General features: G+C 46.2%; 1 protein-coding gene across 6 annotated transcripts in view; it reads left to right on the top strand.

Annotated features, from left to right (window-relative positions):
• Positions 1-19,905, top strand: part of LOC117226228 (QRFP-like peptide receptor) — a 67,129-nt gene extending 47,224 nt beyond the window's left edge. The window contains exons 5-13 of one of the 6 annotated variants that reach the window (XR_013034380.1): positions 704-825; positions 5,280-5,403; positions 7,049-7,254; positions 10,817-10,940; positions 12,448-12,608; positions 13,530-13,691; positions 13,901-13,988; positions 15,847-16,048; positions 17,374-19,905. Coding sequence is in view for 4 of the 6 variants with exons in the window: in XM_076525117.1 (XP_076381232.1) it covers positions 704-825; positions 5,280-5,403; positions 7,049-7,254; positions 10,817-10,940; positions 12,448-12,608; positions 13,530-13,691; positions 13,901-13,982 (981 nt within the window). In the remaining 2 variants the exon portion in view is untranslated. Of the gene's footprint in view, positions 1-703; positions 826-5,279; positions 5,404-7,048; positions 7,255-10,816; positions 10,941-12,447; positions 12,609-13,403; positions 13,426-13,529; positions 13,692-13,900; positions 15,283-15,846; positions 16,049-17,373 lie in introns of those variants that run through there. The other 5 variants (XR_013034381.1, XM_076525118.1, XM_076525117.1 and 2 more) reach the window with 5 other exon arrangements.
• Positions 19,906-21,823: the final 1,918 nt, after the last annotated feature.

Here is a 21,823-nt window from a genome sequence, read left to right as displayed (position 1 = left end):
CCATTCCCATTCCCGTTTCTGAAGTTCCATAGAATTCGGGATGAGACCGAAATTTATCTCGTCTGCCAGAAGTCCCTTCACAGCAAACGTAAAGTGGATTCGCCCTTAATCGCTCTTAATTCGACCACGTTCTCGTATTTCTATAACGATAAATCAAAGCTCCTGCAGCAGCGATCGAATGGGGAGGCGCGACGGGTACGCTTTACATCGTCTCGGACGCGTCTGAGTTTCATAAACCTCGCAAACGAAGTGGAAATTTCATGAAACGTTTCTTTTAGCTTCCTTTTATTTTCCTCGCGATGTGGACAGCGCCGTGAAAGTGGCAGCTGCCAGCTCGAAGCGGCGATTTCTCGGTATTTCCGCTCGTTACCGTCCTCAAAGAGCTTACTTCAATAACTGCTCGCTATTCCCGTTCTCGAAAGGGGTTGATGAAACACGGCTAGCTTCTCGGAACGCTTTCCTGTATTTCTTTCATTCCCGCCGTTCTTTTCCATCCACTTTTATGCGAGCTTCATTGTGTCTTTGGAGTTTTGTTCTCTTAACGTGTTGCTTAACGACTGGACTCGGATTGGAAACCCGTGGACGCGATATATCCCAATGCGGCGAAAAGTAGAGCGAACCTTAGGGTGGAGAAGCGATCTAAAAGAAGATCGCTAGACTGCAGAGAATCGCGCACGATAGATATGTGACATGTCTGTTTCAGGTCGCCAAGCTGTTCTCCTACACATGGACCATGGGTCTGTTCCTATGCAAGTCGGTGCACTACATGCAGAGCGTGTCTGCCATCTGCTCGGTTGTCACCCTGACTGCGATGTCGATAGAAAGGTAGACAATGCATTTAAACACTTTCCTTTATTCGATTTCGCTGTGTCAACGGAGTCAAATATTTCTATGCGAAATTGATCTGCGGGTAATATCATGCGAACGCTTCTTTTAACAAAAAGAAGAAGCCCGTCTTCGACGGATCGTCGCAGAATTTCAGCGAAGCACGACGGACATTTTTTTAGCGATCTCCCTGGAAAGTTTAGAGGGGGCAGTTTAAAGCAAAACTCTGGAATAATGATAGGCTATAAATTGTCTAATTCCATAACAATTTGGCGGGAACTCGGAGGGGCGGAGGCGTTCCCTAACTGGGAAAAGTAAAAGGAGAGAACGAGCGGAGGAAGTTTGAAAGTTCTCTGAAAAGCGGCACGAGAACATCGGATCGGATAGGCCGGTTAGAAGCGCGGAGGCTTCGAGATTCACGGTTACGATGCCGGAGAGCTTCCGATGTTTCTCAGTTTCAATTTACTTTCCGGGAAAAAGCGGCCGCGATTGAGATATCGCACGGCCGCATATAATTTCACTTAATTGGCGGAGGCAAACGAGAGTTGCCTGAGATTCCGGCTTATTTATAGCCACGGCCGGGCCGCTGAAAGCAGGCACTTTCTCCGCGGAAGGGCTCGTTTCATCAAGAATCGCCGCCATTAGTTCTTAGATCGCGATGCAATTTTATCCCCGGGGCTGTATCCTCCGTTTTCGTTTCGGATTAACGGCGCGTCGGGGATTATAAATTCCTGTCCGGTTATTGCGTGCTCCTTCCCGGAAAAGAGAGATCTATCGCGTGCAAAAAGAAAATTCGATTCGGCGATGATCGAATAGCCTTCGAAAATATCGCGGCACTAAGTCCGGTTTGATGAACGAGCAGCCGCGCACCTGGCCACAGTGGAAACGGCCTGGATTAGTCGGACACGAGCGATTTCCAATCTCCGAAATGCTGGAAGCTTTCGCATTGTCATCCCTGCAATGTACATCTCGATTACACCGGCGTTTCTCTAGGTGTGAAATCTTTTCTTTAAACTACAAGGGTCCTTCCTTTATCGTTCTTCTCAACCCCTTATCCTATGATCATTTGCACGGCTACGTACTTCTTTGTCCTTAGTAATTTCCTGAGAGAAAAAATTTATTCATTGCACGCCTGCATTTACTTTCATGCTAAAGAAGCGATACTGCAAGAATCGGATTTTAATTTAATTTAAAATAATTCATATTCTCTATGTCAATTCTATTAAATACTATTCTGGTGTTCTACCGAATAATAGGGTTTTTGAAATATGAATCACACAAGTCTGAAAAATCACAAGTAGATCGGATTCGCTGGAAGATGCACCAAGACATATTCTCGTTCGAAAAAGGCTAATCATGGCCTGAGTCCTCTCTCGTTTCGTTTCCTTGTATTTTTTCATCGTGCCGTATATATTCTTTAGCTTCCCCGAAAGGGAGGGAAATTTAAAGCAGAAGTCACACACACAGCTTTCTCCCTCCGCACTCGACTCGGGCGTTAGCGAACTGTAATCAGCATAAAAATCATCGCACGATCCTCTTTCGAATTTCTCGAATGTACCCGGTTCAATTTCCCCGTGAGGAAAGTGTTCGACCCCTAGGAGTGGAGGCCACTGTCTAAGCGTGTACGTGTTCGTCTGAAGGCTTCGATCTTCTGGCGCAATTCCAGCTGATACGGTTGCCTTTGTTTTCCACCACCCTCCGGGACTGATGACACGCGAAGGCCTGCGAATTGTCTTCTCTTGTCGGAGAAGATTTCGACAGACTGTTTCTCCCGCTGTCCCTTATCTAGCCTCTAAAAACTCCCTCGCACGATTTTCCTCGACCTCCGGTGTCCAGGACGTTGCTAAAGGATACCAAAAACTTACTTTTACCTTCCTGCCTTATCCCGAGGATGTCGACGTTGTTCAATTATTTCTCTGTCCATTCTTTCGTTTCATTTTTCGGATGTTCGCATGATCGTCTTCCGGATCTTCTATTTCTTTACGGAACAGTAGAGTGGATTATACATTGCGAGACAATTTGGAGCTAAGTTAATTAATAGTAACTTTACTTATTTCATATAGTAAAAGTCTTATTTTCAGTATAGCGATAAATTTATTTCAGTTGTGTGCTTTTAACATTTTGGCATGTACAGATTACATTTTAAGAGAGCTTCGTATTTTCGAGAACATCGCTTATGTCACTACGATTTGAACCCACTTTTGATTGTATCTTTACCTCCGTCGCTTTATAAATTCGATTTGACGCAGCTGCCCCCGTCAGTCACTGTCACGACGAAATATTCGTATAATCGTCTCGAACGTTTTCTGGATAGCGGAGGATAAAACGAAAGCGGCTTATCTGCCGTGGTTAGCGGATAGAAATTAATTACCGGCTCCTCGGATTCGTTCTAAGATGACGTTCCCTGTTGGCCGCGTCGCGTCGCGACGTTCCACAATTAGAAACCGGTCGCTGGAGACTCTAGGCGGCCAGCCATCACCATCGTCCGATTTATGATTTCTCCCGAGAGGTTTCGGTTTGCTCTTGCCGCTCACGTCTGGGTTTAATAGAGAGCCGATAAAATAGGCCCCCAAGACGCCTTCACGGACGCGCGAGCCAACAGCTCGTTTCCCAGACCATGCGCGACCATGCTTAAAATTTATTTGATTCCAGGGGAAATTGAACCGCGCCTTATCGCGCATCGCTCCTTATCGTCGCGCCTCTCTCGGTCTCGTTGATTCGATTGCATCCCCTTTACACGCCTCGCCATTGTTTATCGCGACAGGCACGCGGCCCGATGAAACGATAAATCTCGCAAACTATCCCATTTCCTGTTCACCGTGCTCCGCGGCGACGGAACGTTTCACCGGTGTCATGTCGGTTTAAAAGAGATCACGAGGACTGAGATCGTGTTCGTCGACAGGAACGCGTGTCGGATTGCATCTGCCATCGAATTCTTGAGATTCCAGCGGGACTGAACTGTCCTTGAAAGACATCGCACCGTTCTCCGTGGTCGTGGTTTACATTTCGCTGGAATTCCTTTGATCACTCTCAGAAAATACCGACGCTATGAGCAAAAGATATAGTTATTTCTCTGTTTCCAAAAATTTACAATCTCCCGGGTAACGATTCGAAGCACCGGTTCCGAAATCGCTTACTTCTCGCGCCGTTTACTCGATGCAATCGGGCCGCAAGCGTAAGCAAATTTTTAATTTGATTATTCATACCGCGTCGCGAGCGACTGCCGGGGAAAACAAGCGAATTATTATTCGCCTGGTAAGGGAGAACGTCCTGCATGTTTTATCAATTAACGCGGTGCTCGAAGTTGCGCTACTCTCCTCGTGGAAATATTCTGATTGCATCGAGATCCTCGATTGCGTCACGGTACAATTACAACCGAGATAACTGCAGCCTCTTCCCGGTTCGGCGATCGTCTTACGACCCGGATGCTCGTGACGGATCCACGAGAGAATGAGACCCACGACCGAACCGGTTTCTTGCAGAGTTTGATCCGCAGTGAAAACGGATCGAAACGAAACGCTTTTGTTTCCGCTCATGCCAATCGACCGTAAATCGGTGCGCGTGCTTTTGCATTCACGGCGGCTGTCGAAAGGAAGCCGGATAATCTCGGAGTCGGTCTTCTCTCCGTTTAATTGCGAAGGCGTGGAACCAACAAACGAAGAGCAAAAAGGAGATAGGAGCGAACGGCTCCGGAAATGACCGCGAACCGTTCGCGGAGATTTTTCGCGCCATTACACCGCGCGCTTTTTTGGCGTTCTTTCTCGATATATTTCCCTTCTCTCTGCGTTTCGTTTCGCTCCTGCCATGATCTCAGGTTTTCGAAAAAGCCCGTAGCCTCCGCGGGATTCGCGTTGTCGCGCGATCCAAAAGATTCGCTCCGTGAAAACTTCTAATCCCTCGGCTGGAGACGTTGTGCAACTTTATGGACTACGATATCTTTGTGCATTCCTGATGCGCGAAATGTTACCGAAGAAAGCTCAAATCAGATATTCAAAGGGACTTCGATGTGAAAAGAAGCTGAGAGCTACAAGCTTCTGCGTGATTCCGCTATCTAGTTTCGAAGCGAATTCAATTTGCATTAAAATTCATAACTCGATTGTAATTGATTGCGTTCATTAAACGTCATTATCGAACTGTGATCATTTAAATTTAATAGTCTTGTGTCACCTGTTATCTAAAAAGCTTGCATTTCCATGATGATTCGTGGTCGTATGATTTATTTCTTCCTGAAGGTATGAATGATCATTAGGCAGCGAAAAACGTTTATAAAATAATTAAAAATGTTGCTCGAGAACGGTGCACCCTCCGATCGACTATGATTATAGATCAGATCCTGTAGTTCCTACGATAAATGCTGATGAGTTGCCGAAGTATCCTTAATATCGTTAGAAGTTCATAAGACCCGACACTTCGTAATGACACCGAACTAATTAGAAATTTCATTCCTGTTTCAGATATTATGCGATAGTTCATCCGATGAGAGCACAATACACGTGCACAATCAGCCAGGCTCGTAAGATCGTGATTATAACTTGGGTGGTCTCGTTCCTGCTCGGTATTCCGATGATTTTCACCCAGGTGAGCATTAATTTCCTCCAATCACGCTCTCCTCGATCGTCGAGCATTCCTCGTTCTAATATAATCAAAACTTATCGAACGAATTTCATTCTATTCATCTACCGAATGAAATCATTTTACGAGGACTCGCGATCACTAGACAGAAATATGAAATTTTTTAATTTCGCAGGGCTCGTGTATTCGTTGCTGGTAATTTATTAAATTCAATATATTATATTTACGAGGAGAACAATTAAGTCCATTTCAATTTCCCGCCTTTTAAATTCTGCTGTCTCGTGCATGCACGTCGTATGTTTCTCATAAATTTTCATCGAACCACGGCCCTTTATGCGAATTCTCTATTTCGCGTTTAATTAACGAGATTGGAAATCGGGAAAAATGTTCTATCGTTGAACGGACAATCGCTGGTTGAAAACTAAAATAAAATTGCCTTTAATTAATTCTAAGTCTTGCACAAATAGCTTGAGAATACTGCGCACAATAGAAATCTGTTATCTAGGGTTGTCAAAGTTAATGGACCGTGACCAGACTGTATAGTTGTCGTACCTAGATATTGCACATTTTGAACACAGAAGACAAGTTTCGCGGTCAGATAGTCGGCGGCGTGGTTTCGACCGAGTTACGTACGTCGAGTTCCTAGATAGTTCATCATCGGAGTTCCTTTTGGTGACACAACGACGAACTAACGACAGAATCTCGAAACGAAATGAAAGTCAATTTACATTTCCTCCGAGGCGTTAAACAGCTGACGGCCACGGTAAAGAATTAATGAAACACTGTGGTTTCGCTTCTCGTGAAATAAATGCCTCGCGCGCGGCTGTAAAACGATCTTATACGACCGTGGAGAATCGTGTGCTCGCGAGCACACATCTATTTTCAACGTTTTAATAAACCTTTCCTTCCTCTGGATCGTAAAACACCTGTCGCTGAAATGGATTTGTCGCGCGCGCGCGCGCGTGGTAGTTCGCTTTTCAATTATTCCTTTAAAGAGTCGATCGAGAACTCGAAAACTTTGATATCGAAACGAGCTACGTACTTAACACTGCCAACTCGATAATCTCAAACTTTTCGCGAAATTGAAGTCATTTATTTAACGAGAAGTGTTCCTTGTTCGAACCGCCGTCCTATTATTCGTCGGCGAAAAAATCATTTCGAAATCTAGACGAATTATTAAGTTAATCCGATATGGGTAAAACGTGCGGCAAGTCAACGTGTCAAAGTGGAAGAAAATTTGCAGTCGTTAAACGAGGATAGCTTGCTAATTACGCGCGGTGCTGCTGTTAATGCAGGAAATTCTATTTCGAGGACTCTGAATTTTATCTACGGGAAAAAAGTATATTCTTCGTTTTATACGTGGGATCGCACAGTACATTACTCGAACCCGAAGTTAATTTCCTGCGCGGACGATAAAAACTGCGAAGCGACGTGAAATACATCCTGCGGAAACCGTGCGCGGGACTCCCAGTCTGTATCAGCTTTCGTTTTTATAATTGCTCGCATTAATTGGCCTCGCTCGCCGGGTTTCTTCGACGGACTTGATTCAAGACCGACCGGTCTCCTACGACCACGCTTTCTGAGACTTCGATAGGATGCAGATCTTCGCTGTTAAATAATTCTCTGACGATACATTTGCCGTTCGTTTCAGACGCACAAAGAAGTGGGACTCAGGGTAATCGCTTATTGGTGCGTCAGGGACTCCGATGCAGGACTTTTGTGGCTCGCTCACGAGGTCTATATGCTGGTGCTCGTCCTCATCTTGCCCGTCACTGTCATGGCATTCTGCTACACGGCGATCTGCTGGGAAATCTGGCGCGTCATGAAACGCCGATACCATATGACATCTCGACACACGTGAGTTGACAAATTCCATCGAAAAGTACAGTCATGGGTTTTTGACCCTTTGCCCTCGAAGCTATTTTACCTCCAGGATATCATTCTGTGCGATCTTTATCATTTCGTGCACCAATGCGACATTAAGCGCATTTGCTCGTACTGCAATTAATTTGATAATTTCTTGTGTACAGATTTATAACGTACGTATAATTTTGACTTCTTCATTGACTAGAAAATTAATTTGTACGTTATTCTATTATTTCTGTTATTATTTTCATAATTTTATTATATCCTCGTAATTTGATTAAATAAAATACTATTACGAAATTTATGAGGCGATTAGCGTGGCAGTCAAAGTTTTAATTACATGAAAATTAGAAACTGTTCGGAATTATGGTAAGACAAATTTCTGGAGTAGCCACTCGGGTGCAAAGGGGTTGAAACTTGTTATAAAAGAAAGGATAACTTCTTTAAGCACGCCCTAACGAGGATCTTAATACGAAGAAAATCCACGGTCTGGATTATCTCGTCCTAGTCCTTCGAGAAGCATAAAACACACGATAAAAGGTTAATGAGTATTCCACGCAGCGCGAACGTACTCGTAAAGGACAAGAATCAATCGGCGAAAATCCTGCATATCCGGTGTAAGTTTTGTCGGTCCTGGTATCGATTCAAGTGTTGCTGAACTAAGTCTCGCATCTCGAAGGACACCGGTGTGTACCGAGTTGAAAGGTCGAGTGCATCAGTTACGCTTGTCAGAGTTTCGCCCCAAGAGCCGTGCGGAAAATGATGGAAAACTTTCCTGGGAACCGACTTATCGGGAAAAATCGGAGATCCCGAGGAGACGTTCCACGACTGAGCAGATGTCTTTCAGAAGAGAACATTGCTTTGATTTGCGCCGCCTGACGATTCCATTTTCTCAACACGATTCCCTTTTTCTAACGCCAGCAAGATTATCCGTTCACGCATCCGCCATTTCCTCCCCTAATTCCGGAGATGCGATCATCCTCGAGCGATCGTATTTTTATTTCAACGATCCAGTAGAAATATTTTGTGTGTTTTTGTTTCGCCGATTGCTTTCGGCAAATTTGAAATCTGGGTTTCAATATTAACACTCGCGGAAAATACAAACCGGAATGTCATTTCAATAATCTGTTTCGCTAAACAAAGCCTTGGGATCTCGCCTTTGACGTTCGTGTACCAAATATTTAAAGTAGAAGCAAATTGAAAAGAGGAATGCAGGAAACCATTTCACAACACGGAACCGTAATCTCTCTATTTCAGAAATTTCTTATATTAACATAGAGGAAACTCTAGGGAAAGGAAGGAAATAATGCACGTTAGGACACAATTTTGCTTGACTTTTGAAAGCGAAGGCTCTTCGCGGTTTTTGGGCAGCTTTCTACACCACATGGCACAATTTCCTTCCCAAGAATCGTCTCGGTGGTTTCCTTCGGAATCATATATACCGTTTTCCAAAATAATTCCTTCAGTCGAGAGAGAGAGAGAGAGAGAGAGAGAGAGAGAGAGAGAGAGAGATGCATTATGCATCCGGGATGGCAGGCGAACGCGGCGAAATAAACAATGGTATTAGGAAGGTGAGAGCCCGCGGAACGGTGTTTCGCGCGGGGTATTTGCATTTTAATTAGCGCGGCCATTAAGAGCGCGTGGAGAAGCAACGAAGCCCTGTAAAGCACATAGTTAACGCGAGTCACGCGGTCTAGTAGCGTTTCGCGGGGCGAATATTAAAATTTCTCTTAATCCGCGAGACGCCTTCGCCGGTTCGTCTTTCTTGTTTCGGGATTCGGCGCGCGTCTCCACGAGGAGGGAGAAGCTTCGGGACCGTATAAAATTCAACTGCGAGGGCAGGATTTCTCTCGGAAGAGACGGACCGTGATCGTTTCGGCTCCGGGACGGGCTCGTAGAAAGTTGCAGGTGGCTCTAAACAGCAGTTCCCGGAAGCTCGAGAGCCAATTGAAACCGAACTTTCAAAGACCTTGCGAACTCTGCGCTGAAACAGGCCGAGCAGATTGCAAGACTTTGAAAAATTCGAGTTTCGGAGAGTGCCTGGTATCGCAGCAGTCTGAGTCTGTTTCCCGGCGAATGTCGGATGGAGAAATTGCTTTCGGACGGATTAAAAAATTGCTGGTTCGCGGAGAACGTAGCTGGGACTGCTATCGACTTATTACAATGATGGGAAGTTTCTTTTAGAGAATGCCGAGGAACTTCACTGCGAGAGAATGATCGATGCTACGTGCTGCCATGGCTATTGATCGGATGGGAGAAATTAATGGGTAGAATGAAATATTTGGAACGTTTTGTTCTGGGGGAGCGATCTCGATGTTCGCAATGTCCAGACGAATTGGAAGATGTAATTGAATCTCTGCTAGCATTTGGAAACTGCGAATATTACATCTTTGGAGTTTGTTTCCATTTAATGGGATTCCAAGTAACTTCAGATTTTTGTATGAATGTTTATAGAAGCAGGGATCGAAGTAAACTTGCGATCTTCAATGGTCTAAACGAATTTTTAATTAAACGAAGATCTATAACTGTCTGAAGGTCCATGATCCAGTTGTAAATTTATAGACATCCTCTGTCTGTAGAGTACATACTAATGACTCCGTTATATTTCCTCTACCAGGCTAGCGGTTTTAATTAAAAACACTTTACACAGGTATATATTTTCTCCGTATAGCAGTTGCAACAACGTTAAATGTTGCACATAAATAACAGACGCTGTTACCACAATCTAGATTACAGTCTCTCATAGCAATCGCAACATCTGGTGGCGGAAATAATGGTTTATTGCTGCTAATTTAAATGATGTAGAATGGTTGAACGGGTAACAGTTACGGACACACGCACACACAATTTGATTTTCTATTTTCAGTTTTATTACCAAAATTGTATTTCGAAGAGCTGAATGTTTTGCGAAAGGAAAGATTCTGTTTTCCCTCGAGAGCTCGTTCTCCGGAAACGATAAATTCACTGAATCATCCGCGGCGTAAAAAATTCAGCTAATCGTCTAGTCTCGTGGCGGTTCGAGAACGGTATCGCGATGCTCTCGATAAACTTGTCATCGTGCCAAGAAGATCGTAGGAACACGAAGGGAGCCCTTGATCCTCGGCTTCTCGTTATCGATCCTGGTGTGTCGGTTGGATCCATCCTCGTTTATTACGCTCGTTAGAAACTTGGACGAAGCCGATCACCGAGTTGACCGTAACGACGGAATCTCGCTTGATGCAATTTGCAAGTTCCACCGTGCTGCAAAACTGCGGCATCGTGTTCGCGTCTCTTTCCCCGATACAATGGAGCAGCGTTTATTTCGGGCGGTTTATCGTGTCACGTTGAATCCTTGATAAGGCCCGTGATCCAGGGAACGATCCCTGGATAGGCGACATCTGCGGGTCGGTCGCGTTACAAGCATTCCAAAAGAACATCCTGCGCATAATGGATTTAGGTAATGGGTAGCAGGAGAGAACGCGGCCGTGCCGCGCCGGTGGAACAGGATTGCGCGGATTCTCGCGTGAGAAACCCGATCGCTGGATCTAATTCGAGCGGGTACAATGTGTTCCAGATTAAACCCGAATAACGCGGACACCGAGTCGATACCCATGACCCAGCGGCAGACCATGCGAAACGGCAGACGCTCTTGCAGAGAAGACGGACAGACCGAAGAGGAATCCAGGACCATGAAACAGGTGCGTCGCATATTCGCTTAGAACTCCGCAAATTCGATTCATTTCCCTCCGATAATTGCTTCAATTTATGCCGATATATTATACATACGTGCATTAACCTTTGACTGGTGCACTTGGATCTATCGTTGCTTCGCTTCGCCTCCGAGTATATACAGGGTGTCCCGAAAATGTCTCGCAATCCGGAAATGGGAGGTTCTTGAGGTATTTGAAGCAACTTTTTCCTTTCCGAAAATTTTCTCCGAGGCCTCATTTACGAGTTATTAACGGAAAACACTGACCAATAAGAGGCGAGCTCGGCTGGCGCGCGGCGGCCCAGCCAACGAGTGCACGGAGCCCAGTTCCGCTCATTGGCTCGGCCGTCTCGCGCCAAATGATCTCGCCTCTGATTGGTCACCCTGTATAATAATAATCTTCGAATCGTTTGTACGATCGTTTCAACGTAACCCGAAGTGCCGTACACAATGGTCTTAATGTAATGTTAAGCAGCATCGCGGTATACTCGAACCGAGGATTGTTCCTTTGCAATCGTCGGCCGTTGATTACCGCGTCGTTAAAGCGATAGAACTGAAATTATTGGAACGAACAAGCCAGAGGAAACAGCGTGGAAATTCCGTCAGCTCGAAAAGTCTAGAGCTCCGTTGAAATTGGTAAGAGTCCCCGATACCGCCCAGCAATTTGCCTAAACAAATCGTCGCCACTTTCATTTAAATGGTAATTGTCGTGCACTTGGAACGCCGCTCTCGGACACACAAGGCCTCTCCCCCGCGTGTCCTACATATAGAGTTTGTTACTCATCTTGTGCTTCAGCTATGAAGAAACATCATGCATATTCATTTTTCATGCATATTTATTTTCATTCGCAATTTGAAACGTTTCCGCAACCATTTCGAAACTTATTCGGGGATACAAAGTATGCTCCGAACGAACCTAACTTTTCATTAACAGATTAACCGAAGCTCGACTCTTTCAAGCGGACGAACTTTTCGATTGCAATTTCTACAGATTACCGCGGAAAAATGTACACGTGCATATTCGAAATCTGCAAGCCGGCAACGGCGCGTATTCCGGAGCCTGTTAAACGGCGGAACGATATTAAATTCCCCGGAATCTCGCATTTTGTAATTCTCCGCGAGCATAAGTGCACAAAGTTCGCTGCGGCGCAGCGATAATAATAGCACGCCGCGAACGCCGACAGAGAGAAATAGGATGTAGGCCAAGCGGGTTAAGCTCTGCCGAAAGAGAAAAATTAATGAAAAGTCGCGTCTGTTGCGCCCGTTGAAACGCTGTTCCGTTCGTAATGGCGTTTTCGTTTCCACACGGACAGACGGTCCTTTGAAAACTCCGCCCAAGTCTCCGGGCTCGATGGGCACGAAGTAATTAAGGCTTCGGATGGGTTGTAGCTTCCTTACATCTTGCTGGATCAAAGGAGTATACGATTCGCCTCGGAGACCCTGGTAATTAGAGTATCCTCGGACTCGCGTGATCCATTGATTTGTCTCCGTGTCAGGTAGTGAAGATGCTGGTGGCCGTGGTGGTGCTCTTCGTGATCTGTTGGGGCCCCATCCTCATCGACAATATCCTCACCGCTTCCGGTTATCTACCGTACAAGAAGAGTAGCTTGCACAAGCACCTGAACACCGCCTTCCAACTGATGGCTTATTTTAACAGGTACGGACGTCGAGGATCGCTTCGAACTTTAAGCTTTATTGTCTCGTTAAACCGTGCAATCCTCGCGTTTATTAGACTCTTCGTTCTCTTTGTTTTTTTATTCGCTTGGACTCGACACTTTATTATCGCGGTTATGCGACGACGGAACAATACAGGGAAACATTAGCCGAAGGATAACGATTGCTCGAGTTTACGCGTTTTCGACTCGTCCTTGCTCGCTGAATCATTTCACGATAAACCTATCTAAAGTCTAAGAGTGGCTCATCTGCTTTGCTTTACGGAGAACGATACGTTTGAATTTATTTGGAAATAATTTTAATGTAACGCGTGTCCGACCATGTCCGACTTATTCCACTTGCTGCGCGAGGAAACTTCGAAAGCCGCTGTTTCGACGATCGAGCATCGTACGAGAGAGTTTCGCTTATAGAAAAAAAAGTAGGCTTTAAAGAAGAGAATATTGAACACAATTTGTCCGTTTTTCTTGCCGATTTCTCTTGGATATTGATAGAACTCTCTATAGGAGCTGGAACATTAACGCGAACGTGTACGAATAGGTGTCTATTTAAAGTCACGCGTTTCCAGAGAACAGCGGCGCAGCTGCGAACGTGCTTAATTAATTTCCTTCGAACCACGAGGCGATTTGCAGACGATTAATATCGATCCACGTTTCGCCCACTTCCGTCTGCGAGATGTGGGTTGACGATGTTAATGGTCTTGCTACTTGTCGATAGCCAACATTTCTGATTGTAGACTCCTTCGAAAACTAGTCTGTGATTTCGATCGTGTCTTTGACAGAGAATGATTTTAGAGAAACGGGAGAAGCGATTCTGCGGCCAAAAGCAACGCTTAAGCAAAACAGGCAAACAGTTCGGTCGGAGTAATCGAGCTCTGATCTCTCTTCGAAATCCGTTTGTTTCGCAGTTGCATAAATCCGATCATTTACGGGTTTATGTCGAAGCACTTTCGGGAAAGCTTCCTGGCGGCGGCCTGCTGCAGATGGTGGATTTGCTGTCCGAGGAAAGGCTACAGGGAGCCGGTGAAAAGATACCCGAGTCTCAGTCAGACCAGAACGACCAGCGTCAGGTATACAATCTGTTGAGACCATGCATGCACGCATAATCCCTTAGGTGTCAACCCCATCATCTCTCTCTCTCTCTCTCACACACTCTCTGTCTTTATTTCTTTATTTTTCTGTTCATTTAATTTTCTGTTTCGTCGCTCACTTGTCCCCTCTCTTGATAAGCAATACGAAGCAGCAGCCGTAGCCGAAGAATCACTGTTTTGAATTTCAGATTGATTTGGGTACACGTGTACGGTACTCTGAGGCGGTACACTCTGCACGCAGTGAATCGTGAATCGCATCCCTTAGCGTAACATCCCGTGCGTTTGCTTACAACACGTAATCGCTGACAAGAAACATACGTTTCTGCCGAGTGTACTTGACGCGTTCAAACGGCGCAATTTCAGCCACGATCGGATTCAGCTGCTCATCGGGGAGAACGCGTTAATGCTGTTCTTGCGTAATGCTTGCACCCTACGTTCCCACGGAACGTTGAACGTTGATCCGCGGAGCAAGAAGACTGGCAACAGTTTAGAGCATAGTGCTGCACGCTAATTTCTTGGACGTCGCTTTCAGAGCTTGCGTTGATCGCGAGACCCGTTTCTCACGAAGTCCGTTCGGAAGCATTCTCGAATCGTCGACGATGCGAATCGTGGCACGAATTTCGTTTCGCACGAATCGTTTTAACGGAAGCCGGAACAACGGCGAGTTTTGTTTCGGCGACCGAATAATGTTTTCCCAGTGAAAATAAAATACAATGATCTCCCGTCTATAATAGTCACCGTGTAACGGACCAAATTTATTTCGTCGACGAGAGAATTCTCTACGATGAAAAAAGGCGAATGAAAACGCCGCGAATCTTTGCGAGAACAAAGCACTCGCGATAGTCCGAAACAAAGCGTGTTTAGGCGGAGTGCATCTCCGGAGATGTTGTCTCGCGTTCGCACGCCGAAAAATCGGCGCCGGTCAACAGGTTAGACCGGCCCGAATTTCACGGTCCCGTGGTCGATTCGATCATCGAAATTCCCTCGGAGCGGACTAATCGAACACCATTCGACGCCGTTCTCGAAGAGTTACGAGCGAGACGTATCTCGAATTTGCTTTACGAGCCCCGGGAACCGTCCTGGAACAGAATCGCGCGGCCATAAATTCCATCGTGGCGCACGGTCGACGCGTGTGCACACCGTTAAAGGATTTTACGCGTCCGTCCCTCCTTTTACGAGCGGGTTCGAACGAATTCCGAGAACATCGAGCCGCGACGTTCGATCCCGCGGAAATCGATCCGCTGATACCGCGGATTATCGGTCTCGCTTAACAGATTCCCTCTTTGTTTCGCTCTCGACCGATGCATTATAACGGCCCCGTAACACCCTGCGAGTCCAGATCCAATTCCCAGCATTGGATATTCGTCGTTCGAACGATTACCAAGTTTTCCGATCGGAACCGCTTTCTGAAATTCCGCTGATTTTACGGTTGATTTATCGCCGCCCGATTCCGCTGGACAACCGTTCTGAAAATTATGTATCGACTGCCGGATAAGCTAATTTAATAGGTCGCGTGGAAAATTGAACGGAGCAGTCGACCGTGTCGGAATAAAATATTAATTTAATCGAATTTATGTCTCCGAATTCTTTAGACGAGGGAAACGAGTCGAAGCAACGTTCTCTCTTTCTCTCCCTCTCTCTCTCTTTCGGTCGGCAAATTTGTTGCACAGTTTAATATTTTATCAAGGAAGAGAACGTGCTCTTAGGAGCAGCATTTCACGCTTTTTACGCGCGAGCTTTTATCTGTTTCATACGAGTTCGCGATTTCGATTGGCCAGTTTCTCTCAGCGGCGGAACAAAGAAACTCGGGCGAAGAGCTCGCACAATGGGAAGCAAAGCAAAGCGAGCCGATTATTACGTGGGCCGGGTCTCTCTCTCTCTCTCTCTCTCTCTCTCTGTGCAAGCAACATAGTTTTATGTAAATAGTTTCGTTCGGAAAAGCAGATTTAGTTGCTCGAACGTATTTGATCCGAGCTTCGCGCAGCACGAGCGAAAGTACCCAACGTCGAGTATAGATCGTGCTGGCATTTCGCTTCGCGAGCTTTCGATCCTGAACCCATCGACGTGTGTAGCTAGTGCGATTATCCCCGAGGAGAACGTTGCCGGGAAGCCTGATCGTTTTCTCTTTTTCCAGACCGAATAAGCACAATGTTATCGTTGCTCTTTGATAATCCTAAGATTTCGACGGACACGAAAATCCTTCCGGGAGTCGATGCATCGAAGCTCGACGATATGGCAGATTATAGTGCGACACCGTGGCAGTGTGTGCGACTCTACGAGCACCCGAACACACGTATAAAACACGTCTAGGGCCACGGAGCACGATTTCCATCTAGGTAAACCGAAAAAACGGAACGCCCAGTTCTGGTTTGATTGAGTCGTTTTCACCGATTCACCTTCCATTCCGGAAATTTTCGCGACGAGCCGGTGTGCCGAGTGTTGCAAAAACGTCACGGGATTTCAATGTTTTCGATAATCGATGGATTCTGATTTGTTTGCGACCGTTCCGTGCCCATCTCCGGCGACGTGATTTTATCTGAATTCATTTTTCGAAAACCGAGTTCGAATCATCATATATTCCAGTCGCTTTCGTTTACGTCACTTCAACGTCGACTCGAACGTCGCGCGATTTACCGAAATTGTTCTCGGAAATGTCGTCGCCGTTGAACGTCCTGACAAGCAGAAAAATCGACTGTCGCAGCTTTCACACATTAACACACGTACACACACACATATTTGAACACCGCTGTTCTCTCTTTTTTTTCTTTTCTTTCTAATCTGTCTCACGAATTTCTGTTGGAGCTTTTTTGTGTTTGTCTCCAGGCGCACACCAGTCGGATACGATTTTTGTTCCTCGTGTTTTTGCTCGCTCGATTAACGTAATCACGCGATCGTAACCCAACGAGAACCCAACGTCGGTCCTATTACTATCCGAGTTGTGTTTATTAAACTTCTCTCTGTAAAAAGGAAAAACCTGACGAAATAACCGGCAGAGAAGTTCACATTTTCGATTTTCCGAGTCGATTATTCTTGAACGAATCGCATAAATGCGAGAAAAGGAACGGGACTGAAGCCATCGAATGGCTCGCGGTGTCCTTGCATAATACGGAACGGTTATGTGATTTTTTTTCTGAGAAAAATACAAGTACAGCCTTGAGCAGAAGCATCCGCAGAAAATATAAAACCGTGAGGATATCACTGAAAAAATTTTTATGGAAGTAGCAAATGGGTGGAACGACAAAAATAATAAGGAAAATTAATTCTTTGCAGCTCTTTTCACCGAAGTGTTATTTTTAGAAAAATGTTTTCATGCATTATTCATAAAAGTAGCTCTTCTATCATCTGATAGAGTCCTTCAACAAATTCAAATCGTTTGGATCAATCTTCGATGAGTTATTCCGTTTTATGAGGTGTCCAGACGTATTCTTCTGCCGGTCCCGGTGACGAATACAATATTTTAGGCGAATGTCGATGCTTTTGGCGAAGGCTGTACGTGGCTCGCCTGGACAAAGGTGTATCGCGAGGGGCGATCGTGGCCCACGCGTTCACTCGATGGACACCGGTCCCGAAAACGGCGGACGCAGGCTTTGCGTGGGTGGCCGGGTAAAGCCGGAATCGAGCCGTTTCTATTCCGCCCCATTTCGAACGCGTCTGCTTTCAGATGGACTTGATTCTTCTTCCGTCGTGGCCGGCCCACGTCAGACGGCAGCTATTTCGCAGGTAAAGCGCTAACGGGAGGAAATACGAGAGCGTGAGAGAAAAGCGAAGAAAAGGCGAGGTCTCTGCGAGCTGCCAGGGAAAAAGTTTCAGCCCCGGAAGGAGCGGCCCTTGTCCATCGGAACCCAGGACGCCGCGAATCTCGGCTCCTTAATTCAGAAGTTACGCCGAGGGACCGAAACTTTCGTTTTAGCCTAGGCGAATCCTTTCAGCCGCGCTGGAAATCGGAAGTAACGCGGAACGATCCCTCGAAGAACGTCCGACGATCGCAATAAGGCTTCCACGGGATGCCAAACTCGGCAAAATATTCGGGGACGCATTTTCTTTGACAGCCGACGCTCGGATTTAGGGAACGAAGGGTAAATCTACTCGGCGAAATTCAAGGAACGCCGAGTTTCGACCGAGAAATCGTCGATAAGAAGATTCGGAAAGGTTCGGTCTGCTCGTTTTGCGAAACTCGACCCTTGAAATATGCGGCGGAATGTTGTAACGTTGCGCTTGAATTTCATTCTCGAAATAATTCGCTCGCGCGTGCTTTTTCCAGGCCGAGGTTTCGCCGGAAAAATGTTTGCGGCGCGACTTTTTTGGTGCATTCTCAAACAATGTACCCCGTGGAATTTGTTTGTCAAAAACGCACACGTGTTGCACGTGGACTTCGTTCTCCGGAATGAGCGAGATGTTCGTGCGATGAAGCGTGTTGGTAGCCGCGCGGACCAGGAGGATCGTTTTCGCTCTGTGAACGCGAACAATGGTCGCTGAAAATGCGTCGAATATCTTTGACGAGTTTTGCATCGCGAGTGATTTTCATCTATGTTATTGCATGGTTTTCGGGGGCAACCACGAAAATTGTCGGCCTGATCGTATATAACAATGTGCATTTAATTAAATCCTTCGGCGAGGTAGCGTTCCGGCAGAGTCGTTCCGTGCGCGTTTCGAAGCGCGGCGGCTTGAATTTGCATAGAAAAATGTGCTGGTCGTTTTTCGTTCTTGATCCATTAACGCGGTCGACGGACAGATTCGAATGAAAAAGGACTCGGGCGCGCATAGGGAGCACGAAAAGCACGATTCCTGGATCAATGCCGTTTCTGTTCGTTTCAATCGGCGGGCGCATCGAAACTGTTTCCCATAATCGACGGGGCATTAATTAAGTGCAAGACGCCGATCGAGCGTGTTCGTTCGTCTATCGACGCGCGCAAGCTTTAGGAAGTAATTCGAAACTAGAATACGTTCGAGGAAGCAACGCGTGCAGCGGATCGAACGTTGTAAAATTAATTGTAAAATAGGGAGACTACTAATCGCATCTCTTCTCGTCATATCATTCGATGGACGCGCTCCTAGGCGAGCGCTGTCGCGTAATTGACTCTCCTGTGGGCAACCGATAATTCATTCCAATCCCTTTTCCGAGGCAGACGATTTTTCATCTTTCCTCTGCGGACCCATCGCGATCTGTTCGTAAAATAATCGAGGAAAGATTTCGTACGCATGTGAACAAATTCAGGATACGAAATTTTGATTCGCAAACGAAACAATTTCCGCGAACCGGAGCTCCAACAAACCAATTTCACGGTTCCATTCGCGAAACCGTAAAAATCGTTGGAAAAAAAATACTGGAAATATGCAGGCGCCCGGTTGGCCACAGGAAGGTAAATCGATATAGGTGTAATAGTAATCGAGCAAAAAAAAAATAACTCTTCGATTATCTACATCGTAGAAATGGGGAAACGAATCGCTAATCGACTGACAGCCGAAGTCTAGCTTCCCGATCGGATCCGATCGATTCAATTTAGATCCTTAATCCCGTACGATAGCTTCCTCGAGGTGGCCCAGAACTCTCGACAGTCTGGTAAGTGTATTTTTCCAATTTCGTCGTGCTTCTGTGTGTTAATCGCGAACGGGGTACGCCAACGAGACTGTTTCTTCGTGGCGTAGCTCGTGGTTCCGCAACGATTCGCGCGCGATCGTGGCCGTTAATGGCGGCGATAACGAATCACGAACTCCTAGGGTAGAGAGACAGACTTTTTCTAAAACATTTCGCGCATTCGTTCCGCTCAATTGTCCCGCCTACAATTATGGATACGAACGCTTTTACAACGCGCCGCGCTGTCCGTTCGACGAGCTTCCTGTTCTCGCGTGCTAATTACATTACGGCTGCGTTCAGTTCTCCTGTTCAATCCCGCGCGAGAAGGGTGCGAAGGTAAAAATTGTGTACGCGTGGCGGCCCGCGAATCTCGTCACGGACAAATTGTTTTGTACAAAGTGGGAAACACCGTTACGTCGCGTCGCGTCGCAACTCTCGAATTCATCGGGAATTTCGTCGTTATTCGGGGCCTCCGCGACCCACGAACAATGCGTCCTGACACGGCTTTATTTATTTTTCCATGACGGTCCACGAGGCGACAGAATGTATCGATTTTTCTACGTGGACATCTCTGCGTGTAAATATTTGAATAAACTGGCGAACAACCCCGAACAATGATTCCTGTTCTACGAGACCGAGAATTGTTTAGCCAGAATCGCGATATCCATTCTATTCGATTTAATTTTCATCAGATCAAATTATTGGACCGATCATTGCGAGATCATCGGATTGAGAGGCCAGAAGTACCAGGAGTTCCAGAGGTTCCTGGTGTGCCAGGACTACCTGGTGTACCAAGTGAACCAGGTGATCCAGGTGATCCAGGTGATCCAGGAGATCCAGGTGAACCTGGTGATCCAGGAGATCTAGGTGATCCAGGTGACCCAGGGCTTCCAGGATATCCAGATTCGCCGGGATATCCAGGGCTTCCAGGTGACCCCGGTGATCCAGGTTCGCCATTAGGGTCTCCAGGTTGGCCAGGCTGTCCATTAGGGTCTCCAGTTTGTCCAGGCTGACCATTAGGGTCTCCAGGTTGTCCTGGTTGACCATTAGGGTCTCCGGGCTGTCCCGGACTGCCCGTATCACCATTCCATTGTCCACTATTATCGACACCGCCGGCGCCCGGCGAGGCTTCTTCGAGGCTTTAATCTCAATTAATTCAATTACTCGCCGCTTTCGTTCACTTTCCTCGTCGCTTCCTCCATTTTCGACAAATAAAATTCGATGCTCGGTACATCCGGGTCTGAGATCATCTTTCGCGTATGACACCGATCTGCTTAGGTATCGACATGTCAAAGGTAATCAGACCATACCATACACTTTGATCGGAGCACTCGAAAAAGCTTACCAATTTTCCTGCTGGCACGAGCGCTGGTTTAAAGGTCGCAAATATAATGAGAAAGGTTGCAGGTCCTTGATATAGGCCTCAGTTTCTGAAACACGGTTCTTAATGAAATTTTTACTATTTCATTCTTGTGCGACTTTCTCCTAACGATCCACTGAAATCAATTTTGATTCGTGTCTTTCTTTCAATAGCCTCCACTGAATGAGTCACATTTGTCAAAACTCGTGTACAGCTACGGGTACAATTTTACACCCTTATTGCAAGGGTGTTTTGGCGACGCATAAAACATGGTCCGAGGATCGCGGCGCCAAGGCTGCGCGGCACAAAGCAGCGAATGGCGTAACAAAGCGAGATAAAGAGTCGGCCATTTGGAAAAATATTGGAAATCGCGAGAACGTCGAAGCCAGAACGGCGAACGGGTACAATTCGATCTGCATCCCCGTGGTATCCCCGCATAAAGAGCCCGATGCGAACGCCGTGTTCCGCTCGAGAAATCTCGCAAAAGGATCTGCTGTTCCGATACACACGAAGCAAACGGGACCCAGGGCAGCAGCTCCATCTTCGTCACCGACGACGGGAGATTACTTGCTCAACTATCGCCTAACACGTCCACGCAACCGTGAAACTTCGGAGATCGGTTCCCACGAATTTTATTCGAATTTTTCCTCCAGGGAATAGTATCTCGAAGACGCCACGCTTTTAGCTGCTTTTCCTGTTCATCGAGCTTTGGCCTCGAGAATATTCGCTACACTTCCGATACCATTTATTTTACTCTATTTAGTCTCTGCGCAACCGACATTTGTTTGTTTGCTCCACTTGGATCTTAATATTCGTCCGGGCGATTTCAGACGATACCGTAGTTTCATTGATCTCCGAGGACTTTTTAATTGGCCTATCGTTTCTCGATTCGGGAACTTGGTTATTTTACAGGTTTTTACAGCGATCTTTTACAAGTTTCTTTATTTATTTCAGCATTCATCTGGCGTCGAATCTTTATTCGATTTTCTAAGAATTCAGTTCGATTAGAATTTGGTAGAATTTTGGTAACGGAGTTTAATTACAATTCGCTGACGAATCCCGTAGGATTTATCGAGACCTCTGCGATGTCTCTCTTTTTTGGGAAGTTCGATGAAAGTCTGGACCACCAGATAGTGGTTGGTTACACGACAGCCAATAATTCATCGAGATACCAAC

Source organism: Megalopta genalis, chromosome 11 (genome assembly GCF_051020955.1).
Source record: "Megalopta genalis isolate 19385.01 chromosome 11, iyMegGena1_principal, whole genome shotgun sequence".
Taxonomy (NCBI): domain Eukaryota; kingdom Metazoa; phylum Arthropoda; class Insecta; order Hymenoptera; family Halictidae; genus Megalopta; species Megalopta genalis.
This window is presented reverse-complemented; position numbering and strand designations above follow the sequence as displayed.